At 34.3% G+C, this 12,013-nt stretch overlaps 1 protein-coding gene across 8 annotated transcripts in view; it reads left to right on the top strand.

The window, feature by feature from the left end:
• The window catches only part of knl1 (kinetochore scaffold 1), a 44,878-nt gene extending 32,865 nt beyond the window's left edge, over positions 1–12,013 (top strand). For all 8 annotated transcript variants that reach the window (XM_087236737.1, XM_087236740.1, XM_087236735.1 and 5 more), the window contains 16 exons: positions 23–131; positions 238–305; positions 2,016–2,114; positions 2,191–2,306; positions 2,414–2,504; positions 2,614–2,730; positions 4,464–4,551; positions 4,652–4,735; positions 4,813–4,852; positions 6,034–6,138; positions 6,673–6,773; positions 6,867–6,932; positions 7,040–7,149; positions 7,316–7,437; positions 9,395–9,520; positions 11,803–12,013. In XM_087236737.1, coding sequence (XP_087092863.1) covers positions 23–131; positions 238–305; positions 2,016–2,114; positions 2,191–2,306; positions 2,414–2,504; positions 2,614–2,730; positions 4,464–4,551; positions 4,652–4,735; positions 4,813–4,852; positions 6,034–6,138; positions 6,673–6,773; positions 6,867–6,932; positions 7,040–7,149; positions 7,316–7,437; positions 9,395–9,520; positions 11,803–11,899 — 1,539 coding nt within the window. In that variant the 3' untranslated portion in view covers positions 11,900–12,013. The remainder of the gene's footprint in view (positions 1–22; positions 132–237; positions 306–2,015; positions 2,115–2,190; positions 2,307–2,413; positions 2,505–2,613; positions 2,731–4,463; positions 4,552–4,651; positions 4,736–4,812; positions 4,853–6,033; positions 6,139–6,672; positions 6,774–6,866; positions 6,933–7,039; positions 7,150–7,315; positions 7,438–9,394; positions 9,521–11,802) is intronic.

Here is a 12,013-nt window from a genome sequence, read left to right as displayed (position 1 = left end):
GGCTGAGATTCTGTCTCCTCAGGGGTCTGACTGTCATGAAGCTGCCGTACAGTGGGAAGGTAATTTTACAAGGCATGCCGCTCAGAATCCCAAGGCAAAGACAATTGAAGATACAGGAGTCTCTGAATCCAGTGAGTTGCGTATGTTAGTGCTCAGACACTGTGGAATGTTTATGCAAAACCATTAAGAAGATTTCAGTGTGGTTTATCTCTAAAAGAAAATGTGGTCTGCTTTCAGCTCTCAGGCACTCGCAGTTTGACTCTCATATGGACGGCATGCAGGATAACCTATTTGATTTCAATAAGGTAGCTATATACACAGACACTCACATTAATAGCTTCCATATTTAAATCAATATTTCTGTGGCTCAGGCTTGACACTGGGGATAATAATGGAGCTCTAACCCTACATTTTAATTTTTGCTGTGTTTCTAATTCCTAATTGTAAATGCTATTCACATTTTTAAAAAAATGATACCACTTTACTTAATGTGGTGTTTATAAGCATGTCATGACACCTTTATAATCATGACATAACACATTTCATGACAACATAATTTGTCATAAACCTGTCATAAACATATTTTTCATTATTTTTTTAAGATAATTGTTTTGTAAGTTTAACTAATTAATTTGTCTTTAAAATGCCTTTTTAAGGGCCCTATCATACACCCAACACAATAAGACGTGTTTGGAGTTTCAGACCAAAAAGTGTACACATTGCTGAAAACACACAGGATGTGCAGTAATACACAAATATCTTTACATATGAAAAAAATAAAGAATTAAAATGTTACAAAAAAAAAATTTTTTACCTAAACATAAAAATCACTGGCTTCATGTCGGGGGCTTTTTTCAGTTTATTTATGACAATTTGTATTTGTATATCGTTGTTATTATTAGCATTGTTGTTTATTATATGCATATTTATATTTGTTTTAATAAAAACAAGTTTAGATTTGTAGGGTTTTGGAGACGTATGCATCATCATATGGGGCATAAGAATAGGAAGTGTGTTTGGATAGCCTCATTTTTTTGACCACACTTTTTTGAACTGAATTTAGAAATAGTTTTGAAACAAATCTTTGCACTTAACAAAAAAAATTAAATATGCATGCTAATAAGTGGAGTGTGTACAACACCATTTTCTTACACCACGAAAGTAAAAGAGTAAAAGTAAAAATAAAGTAGAAGCTGAATGGAGAAGGTTCATTCTTTATCCTTCCGCTGATGGTCCGTGTAACTGTTTTCTCACTAGTGAAGCATTCAGTTTTTCCACTTACAAAGTCCGCCATGTAAATAGCAAATGTGCCATGGAACAACAGAACTAACTCTTGAAGGGAGTGAGAGATAATATTCTAATTGTTCTAATGCATGTTATGCTCAAAACACACCCATAACTCATTAAGAGAATAAGCACAGGGCGCAGACTCGCAGTGCGTATTTTTCCAACATTAAAATAGCAAAAGTGGATTCGGACACGCCCTTAATGCTTTTACGCCATGCACTTTAGACTTTGTGCCTAGATCATTAATATAGAACCCTAAAATTGTTAAAACTCTGTCATATTACTTTATAACAGTGTCATTACATTTACGATAATGTTTTATGACTTTTTAAAATTACAAATTCAGTGGATGTCAAGATATTTATTAATAATGCTGTCATAAATTTCATGACACAGTTAGAATGACTTTATGACAGTCATGTTTATGACAGATTTATGACAAGTTATAATGTGTTTGTTTGCCAAGTTGTCATAAAGACATCTCGAACAGTGCCACATTTGCATTTTAAATGACATAACTGAGTGAATGACACCTAATGACAGTTGTAATAAGTATGCATACAATCTCATTCATATTCATAGCAGTCTTATGAAGTAAAGTGTTACTAAAACGTTGGTGTCATTTAGGAGGTGTACTTTGAATCATTTGCATATTTTGCATGGGCAAGCACCACTTACACTCCTTAAAATGTAAAATATAGTTGTTTATCTCAATGTTTTATTTCTAGAAACTTGAGGACGGAAGCATCACAGTGAACGAGTTTCTTAGCCACTTTGGCATTAAATTCGTCATCCACAGATCTAGACCAAGTGCTCTGCCTGTCAGCGTAAGTGGTCTAGATTACTCTTGCTCTCTTTATAAACATAAAAAGTAAAGGTTGTAACTCATCTTTCTTCTTTCAGTGTGGAGCTGGTGAAACACGCACCATCGAAGATTTGCTGAAAGAAAAATACATAAGCCACCCCAAGCAGAGAGTATATGAGCAAGACTGTAAGAACATTACAGAAATAGTGGAGAGGTGCGTGTCAGTCTGGCTTTGATAATCCTGTAAGATATTTATGTGTGCGTCTGTGTTTAACTTACTAATAATATGTAATATATTTTATGGAACCTATTTTCTCATAGACTTAAAGAACAAATGTCTGCACAAGAGAAATCCCTGAGAAGCATCAATGGAGCCCTTCAACAAGAGATATGTACTCTCTCTGAAGAACAGGTATGTTGTTTTCATGGCCAGTCCTGGGTCATAGTATGTTAAGCCATTAAATAATTCATATATCATTCAACTTCTATATCAAGCCTGCATTCTTGTTAATTTTTCTCAGTTAAAAAGCTTTGGATCCAAGTTGAAGGAGCGAAGGGCTTATTTTGGGAAGAAAAGCAAAGCAGTTTCTCATGAAATGAAAGGAGTGTTGTACTCTGAGCTCATAAAAAAAACACAGGTAAAGGACTTTTTTCTTATTATTTTTATTTATGTCAAAAATCTTCCTTATTTTCTTCTAAATGTTCTGATTGGTGAAATGCTGATGCTAATTTTCTAACCTTTATTTATAAATTAGTCTACATATTTTTAAATAGTGTGAAAAAGTTTTAAGGCATAACAAATATTGAATGAAATCCATCTTTCGAATACTGCCTTTCAAGCCCCCAAAACTATGAAATTCTGTTTTCTATCATCTGTTTTGAGACTCATCAGGACTCCAGTGATACTGCTAGTTCTGTAGCCGTTAAATATTGCCTAGTTAAATAAGGATTGTAACCATTTGCATGTTTGTAAATAAAAAATTGTTACATTTTAGATGCTGTCAATATTGCTGTCTTTTATAAATAATAAAATACTAGGCCTGTTACGATAGCTTTTTTTTGTACGATATATTGCACAAAAATATATTACGATAAATGTTATAATTATTCTTTTTTTTCTTTCTTTTTTTTGAGTTTTCAAAAGAAAATACATACAGTTGAAGTCAGAATTATTACCCCGCTTTGAATTTTTTTCTTCTTTTTTAATTATTTCCCAAATTATGTTTAACAGAGCAAGGGAATTTTCACAGTATGTCGGATAATATTTTTTCTTCTGGATAAAGTCAATTTTTTTTATTTCAGCTAGAATAAAAGCAGTTTCTAATTTTTTTAAACACCATTTTAGGGACAAAATTATTAGCCCCTTTAAGCTATTTTTTTCCTCGATAGTCTACAGAACAAACCAACGTTATACAATAACTTGCCTAATTACCCTAACCTGCCTAGTTAACCTAATTAACCTAGTTAAGCTTTTAAATGTCAATTTCAAACTAATTGAGTCTTTCAGGCTTGTTTGAAACCTACAGGTAAGTGTGTTGGAGCAGGGTTGGAACTAAACTGTGCAGGGCTTCGGCCCTTTTGGAATGGAGTTTGACACCCCTGTTCTAAACAAATAAATAATAATGATAAATATTAACAAAGTAAGAGCAAGGTAAAAAGAACATGAACAAAAAGTAACAGATATATTCTCAATTGTTAGGCATGGATCATAAAATGTACACGAAAATATACTACAGTAATTTATAGTAAATTCTGGGGTTTTTGTTTAGCCATACCTACACCTCCATTAGAGATAGAGAGGTTGTGCAATCAGCTAAAATGTTGCTAATATCGTTTTGTTTTTTGTATAGGTGATATTTAATGCATCACCAAAAATTATTCATGTCCATGCATTGTGCAATAAGTTTTTGTGAAAGGCCTGGAACAGTGGTGTCCAAAATCAGTCCTGGAGAGTCTGTCTCCTGGAGAGTTTAGCTCCAACCCTAATCAAACACACCTTTACCAGCAAATCAAGCTCTTACTAGATATACTAGAAACTTCCTGGCAGGTGTGTTAAAGCAAGTTGGAGTTAAACTCAGCAGGACACAGGCCCTCCAGGACCGAGTTAGGACACCCCTGGCATGGAAAATACATTAACACTAGCCATTAATCTATAGTTATAAAACTACATACCCAATTAACTGCTGCTAGTATTTTATTAGACATACTGTATTTTCCCAGAATTTAAGATTGTATAAATTGTAATTTAATTCTTGCAAATACATTTTTGTGAACTTATAATTGTGTAAAAGGAGCACACTAGCCTATAAATGGCCTTGGTGGACTAAAAGCCTTAACTGATGTGGGTCTGAATTTTCCTCAATACATTTAGGATGCAAAACTGAGCCTGATATCTAAAATCAAAGAGACAGATGAAATGATTGAAGACTTGGATGGCTGCATTAAAGATTTAGAAACCGGTATGGATTTTCTGCTCTGCTCTGTTGCATGTCTGAATGTGTAGAACATAAAATACAAAATAATCTCATGGTTAAAGAATCCAACTCTACTTCAAAACAGATCTTGCGTCAGTTGATGCCATGATCACAGGGGATCGTCTTGATCTTCCTCAAGCAGGACCAGCCTTAAAAGCCAAGGAAGAAGGTAAGTTAAGTTCTATATAACCGATTTTTATGAAGCTATTAAGGAAAATGTAATTTTTTACTTCTCTGTACTGACAGATTTGCATCGACTCAATTCAGCTGTCACTTTCAAAGAGAGGTATGTACTTCTATTAGCACTATAATGTATGTTTAATATACACTTACTAGCCATTTTATTAGATACACCTTACTAGTACCAGGTTGGAGCCTCTTTTGCCTTCAGAACTGCCTTAATCCTTTGTGGCATAGATTTAACAAGGTACTGGAAATATTTCTCAGAGATTTTGGTCCATATTGACATGATAGCATCACATGGTTGCTGTGGATTTGTCGGCTTCACATCCATGATGCAAATCTTCCATTTCACCACATCCTGAAGGTGCTCTATTAAATGAATACAGTGAACTCATTGTCATGTTCAAAATACCAGTCTGAGATGAATCACGCTTTATCCACGCTTTATTAAAGAAGTAGCCATCAGAAGGTACACTGTGGACATAAAGGGATAGACATGGTCAGCAGCAGGTAGGCTGTGGCTTTAACACAATGCTCTTAATTGGAACTAATGGGCCAAAAGTGTTCCAAGAAAATATCCCCCACACTGATAAAAGACAGGATGGATCCATGCTTTTATGTTGTTGACGCCAAATTGTGACCCTAGTATCCGAATGTCGCAGCAAAAATTTAGACTCATCAGACCAGGCAAAGTTTTTCCAATCTTCTATTGTCCAATTTTGGTGAGCCTGTGTGAATTGTACCATCAGTTTCCTGTTCTTAGCTTACAGGAGTGGCACCCGGTGTGGTCTTCTGCTGCTGTAGCCAATTTGCCTCAAGCCTGGACGTGTTGTGTATTTAGAGATGCTCTTCTGCATACCTCGATTGTAGCTACTGGTTATATGAGTTGCTGTTGCCTTTCTATCAGCTCAAACCAGTCTGGCCATTCTCATCTGACTTCTGGCATCGACAAGGCATTTGCGGCCACAGAACTGCCGCTCACTGGATTTTCTCTTTCGGACTATTCTCTGTAAACCCTAGAGATGATTGTGCGTAAAATTCCCAGTGGACCAGCAGTTTCTGAATACTCGGACCAGCCCGTCTGGTTCAGTCACTTATATCACCTTTTTTCCTCATTCTGATGCTCGATTTAAACTGCAGCAGATCATCTTGACCATGTGTAAATGCGTTGAGCTGCTGCCATGCGATTGGCTGATTAGAAATTTGCGTTAATGAGCAGTTGAGCATATTAAAGTGGCTGGTGAGTGTATAATTTTTAAATGCTGAATATTCTAAAAATTTCAGGGAAATTGGTGAGTTGGAGATTCAGCTGAAGACTTTGGAGAGCCAACAGGAGAAGCTGCAAGGGGAATCCAGTAGCCTTAAGAGTCATCTGGCAACTTTAAACAGGTTTTTTTTTTTTTTTTGTCTCCTTTTGTTTAAAAGCTATTGTAGTGGCATTCGGCACCCTGTCTACACTGCTCAGCATGCAAGTGACAATAACAAATGTTGAAGCCTACTATAATCAACGCAGCTGTCTTAAACAGCAGCAAACAATGCAACATTGCCCGCTTGCTGTGAGGGCAGCTTTGTTGATTTATAATCACTTTTTTGCTAGCTTATTTTAGCACTTTAGTCAAGCTAGCTGAAATAAGACTTCCATGAATGAGCCATATGGTGTGTCTTTATATTCGCTTTTTTATGATAATTTATTTATTTTTATTAGTATTTATGTATATATTTATTATTATTTATTTCAGTTTTTTTTTATTTTGTTATTGGCTAAAATCTGGATGTTCTAGATCTTAAAATCGAGATATTGCTATTAATAGTCTTCCTTAATTATTAATGAGATTGTTATTTTAAAACAGCTACTAGGCCATAGATATTAGTATTTGAATATATATGTATAATATGCTGAAAGTGTAATGATTTGTCTTTCAGTTTGAACGAGTGGCGTCTTGAAGCGACAGATGAAACAGGGGCTTTGTTTTCCTTCCTTCATAAAACTGTGCATCTGCAGGTGAACCTTCAAACACCTGCTGGTGAGTTGATTATCGTTTTATAATTACACCTAATGGTTTTTCATCATTATTGTCGCATGCAGCAGTAGCGTAAAATACTCTCTTGTTTATTAGGGAAGGAATGGATGGCTGAGGATGTGGAGAGAAATGTAGATGTAGTCTTCCAGTTGCAGCTGGATGGTGAGTGTGCAATAAATGATCTGTGTTTATTTCCTTTATTTTCATATTGTCTGAAATCCTACATGTAGATTTCACCACATGATTATAAAATAAATTCTTTTCTTAAGGACAAAAGTCAGAATGTCATGCAAGCATGATTCATAATTTACTCGCAACGAAGATTGAGTCTCAAAGTCATTGGAAACAGAGGTACACAACAACCAGACATATACCAGAGGTAAAAATTACATACATTGTTATTTAAATTCAATAACAATACATTTTTTATTGTTTTATCACTTGAGTGTCTGAAATGTCAGATTAAATGGTACATGTGCATGATTGGAACCTCTAGTTTGGCTGATTTGTGAGAACTCCTCTTTTGTCTGGTTATTTTTCCTCAGCTCCTGCATACAATGAGTTTGGTGGTGGGTCGTCTCAGGCTCTTGGGTGAGGAGATACACCGGTTGAAGAAGTGGGGAGGTTTGAGGCTTAGAATACTGAAAATCACTTGTACGGATACACGGTATGTTTGACACAGGGGTGGATAAAATTACACATCAACTGCATTTTAGTCAAGTGCATCAAGGTTTTTTTTTTTTTTTTTTTTAAGTTTTTAGACAGGTACCCTTATAAAAGATTCATTGTTATTATTAATTATTTATTTTTTTGTGTTTAGCATAAAAAAAATGGACTGATTAATGTTTTTAGTTTTTCAAGAAAAAAGTATTAAAGCTTGTCATAAACTGATAACTGAGACTGATAATTCAACTAACATAGTGAATTATTCAAAGTACACCACACATGATATAATATTAAAAAAATGCGCTGACAAAAATAAACATCTTTTATAACAGATGTCACAGTGCAAAATGTGTTAATGTAATATGAATATGCATGCACATTATTTTTATATCATTTAAATCCGCTACGGCAGAGGAGAAGGCATATGGTTATTAATAGGAGTTATTTTAATGTTAATGTTTGGTATAGCACATTTACTTATTAAACTCATGATAGTCATGAGCTAAATATAAATTTCATTTACAGTAATACATCATAAATTTGAAATTAGTTAAATTAGCTTGTCATATCATTAGTCATGTACACATTCAAGCCCCATGTTAGTCTTATTCTTCGTTTATTTTTTTAGAGTGGTGAATTTAGTGAGTTGTTAGATGGAGACTCGCTCCGACCAGGTGAAATGAATCAGTCAGTTGTTCTGGTCAGATCGAGTCTCCAGTCAACAACTGACTGATTGAAATCATCTGGTCAGATGATTTGTATCAGTCTTTGTTGATTTGAATCAGTCATTTGTTCACAGGATACTCGCTTTGAGTGGTTGATTTGAATCAGTCATTGTTGATTTCAATCAGTCAGTGGTTTACAGAAGACTTGCTCTGACAGGACAATTTCATTCACTCAGTTGTTGACTCGAGACTCGCTTTAACCAGATGATTTGAATCTGTTAGTTCTTGTTTTTAATCAGTCAGTTGTTCTTTTGAATCATTCAGTTACTAATTGGAGTCTTGCTCTGACCAGATGATTTGAATCAGCCAGTTGACTCAAAACTCGCTCTGACCAGAGGATTTGAATCAGTCAGTTGTTGACTGGAGACTCGATCTGACCAGTTGATTTAAATCAGTCATTGTTGTTTTGAATCGGTCAGTTTTTTACAGGAGATTCGCTCTGACTGGATGAATTTATTTTCAGTTTACTCAATTCGTTCTGACCAGATAATTTGATTCAGTCAATTGTTTACTCAAGAGTCAAGACTTGCTCTGACCAGATGATTTGAATAAGTTGATTTGAATCATTCAGTTACTAATTAGAGACTCGCTCTGACAAAATGATTTGAATCAGTAAGCTATTGATTTGATTCAGACAACTGTTGACTGCAGATTCGCTTTAACCAAATGATTTGAATTAGTCATTGTTGATTTAAATCAGTCCGTTGCTGACTCCAGACTTGCTCTGACCCGATGATTTGAATCAGTCAGCTTTTAACTCGGGAACAAATGCAGTCACATAGATCCAATTTAAGATTTGGTCTTGATTTGGTCTTTGTTTTATTTATTATTGTCATTATTATTTTTTAATCCAGGTCAGAATAAAAAGGGACCTCATGTTTTTTTATAATGTATTCTTTATAAAATATTCAATGTGTAGCTTTTTAATGCAACAAAGAACCAACATACAGATTCAAGAAAAATGTACTTGAGGAGGAATAAAATAAAAATGTACTGTTATTGTCCAACAGTTTTATCTTCCGTTTACTACTCATGCACATTTCTGTCTCATGTTGAACTGTGTTGCTTATATGCATGATAAAACCTCCTAACATATCTGATTCCCAAACAAATGGAAAAGATCAGCTCTTCTTCTTGAGTCTTCTATTCAGCTCTGCTTTTAAAGGTTTTTTTTTTTTTTAACATAATAACTGATTAGTTACCTCTGATCATCTGATTTTTCCCCTCTTTCAGAGTTCATGTCATCTTCTCAAGTCTGAAAGCCTTTGAAAAGTTTGAGCTGAGTCTGACGGTCACTCCAGACTATCCCTTTGGACCACTTCACATACAGGACTTCAAAAACCACATGGGAAACACAAGGTTTGAAAGGAATCCATATTTTCAGATCACATTGGGTCATAATGCTTGTTTGGCTTTGTGTGTGGAGATAAAATCACCTGCATTAGACAAGATTGTTATTAGAAAGAAATATTGTGGTTGTCTCTAGGCAGTGTTTAGTGAAACAACAGCAGTCTGCCTCCTAATCCTTCATGGGAAGCATTCAAGATACAAAATGTTAAAGCAACAGATAATTTGTTTAAGATTAAATTATAAATGTTCCTCTCTACCACAAAGCAGTTTTCATATTTTATACTTTAAGACTCAATTGTCATTGGTTCTGAGAGTGTCAGTGTTTTAAAGAGTTTAGTATAAGTCATATACAGTTAAAGTCTGAATTATTAGCCCCCCTGTAACTGAAAGCAGATTTTTTTTCCAACACATTTCTAAGCATAGTAGTTTTAATAACTAATTTCTAATAACTGATTCTTTTATCTTTGCCATCATGACAGTACATGATATTTTACTAAAAATTTTTCAAGATACTAGCATGTAGCTTAAAGTGCGGTTCAAAAAGTTAACTAGGTTATGTGGGATGTTTTCATCCACTCTGGGATGATTTTGTGTCTTAATTTGGCCATAACTTTTTCTGTGTTTTAGCTAGTGGAATGATTTTTGGTGACATCTTATTTTGACACATATTTTGAGAAAATACTTTGACTTTTTTTTTTTAACTTAACGATACACTTTAGTCAATTTACTAGCCTTCTGGTATGTTCGGGATGAAAACATCCACTAAGTTAAACTGCATCAGATAAATATATTTTTCAATTTCTTTTGCATAACTTTGTTAATCAACCTCAGTCCTGATCAAAACTACTAAATTGCTTGGAATGTTACAGGATCTTTAATGTCCAAATTTAGAGATGATGTCACTGATTTGGTGAAAAAAAACACAAAATTACGTATTTATAATATGAAAGTAATTGTTGGCTGGATTTTATTTTACCTTTAGTCTTGGACATGTGAAACTACATTGCCTTTGATGGATTGTTTTTGCTTAATTTGCATTTTTTTTTCTCCCTAATCTACTGTTGGTGGCTGTCTTTGCATTTTTTTATTAGAAAACCATGAGACCATATTAACATGCATTTTTGATTGTTGGTAGTTTTCCCTGTTGGTAAGAGGTCAATTTGTAATTTTTACTGTTGATTATCAGTTTAATAATAAACCCTTTAGATAGGCCTGTGCAAAAAAAAGTGTGTTTATGTGTTTCTGAGTCTGTGAGAATTACCTTTACGCACTTACCTTGATGTGATGCATCTCAACTCTCAGAATTACACAGAGTAGACACTGGTAATTACACTGGTGTCAAAGATGAAACCCTCTAATGCAGCGTTAATTCTGCCATTCCTATTTTAATTCAGTGTTCAGAAGTACATGGCATGCAAACAGGTGTGGAAGTGGGAAAACACCTGCAGTCCTGCACATATTGTTTTTACACAATGCACTTGTGTAATTTTTGTTACAGATGTGTACTTTCTTAGTGTTGTTACCAATGTCCTGTTACATATTTGAACTTGCACGTACTGAGTGTTGTTACATGTGTGTAGTTACACTAGTATTACACAAGTAAATACTATGTACCAGTGTGTACATACACTGTAGTTACATACTACTTACACATCTAATTACCATGTAAGTTCACAGGTATAAGCGACACTTAAAATATAGTGGGACTAAAAATCCAGTCCATAATTACTTATCATATTGAAAATACGTCATTTTGTGCTTTTTCCCCACCAAATCAGTGACATCATTTGTGAACTAAAGAGTTAAAATCGTGTAATTTTTCTAATCAATTAAGTATTTTTGATCAGGAAAAAATATATATATTTTTTATTTAAAGGGTAGTAAATTTGAACAGTGCACAAGGGTTAATTAGGTTTACTAGGCAAGTTATTGTAATTAAGCAAATCATTGTATAACAGTGGTTTGTTCTGTAGACAATCTGAAAAAAAATATTGCTGAAGGGGCCTGATAATAATGACCTTAAAATGTTTTTGCTTTAATTAAAAACTGCTTTTGTTCTAGCCAAAATAAAACAAATTTCTCCAGAAGAAAAAATATTATAAGAAATACTGTGAAAATTCCTTGCTTTGTTAAACATCATTTGGGAAATATTTTTAAAAAAAAAATCTGAAAAAGTGTTTCTCTCAAGATCATTCATCCACAAGTGGGCCATGATTCATGGAAATATAAATCTTCCTGACAGCTCTAATACTGTGCACTTTATACTGTTGTGCGCTTGCTGTCTTCTGTAGGTTGGATCAGCTCGAGGAGATCATATCGTCAGTTAAACCAGCCAAGAACTATCTGTCAAAAATCCTCAAGAAGATCCACGATGACCTCCTGTGCTAGGACCTCAGGTCTTATTGTTTACTCTGTTCTGTCTTTTAAATGTTTGTACATGTTTGTATTATCCCAAAATAAATGTGGCCGTAAACTACAAGTTTGCCGGCATTCTTTAAATTA

The sequence above is a fragment of the Danio rerio genome, chromosome 1 (genome assembly GCF_052040795.2).
Source record: "Danio rerio strain M-AB ecotype USA chromosome 1, GRCz13ab, whole genome shotgun sequence".
NCBI classification, from domain to species: domain Eukaryota; kingdom Metazoa; phylum Chordata; class Actinopteri; order Cypriniformes; family Danionidae; genus Danio; species Danio rerio.
This window is presented reverse-complemented; position numbering and strand designations above follow the sequence as displayed.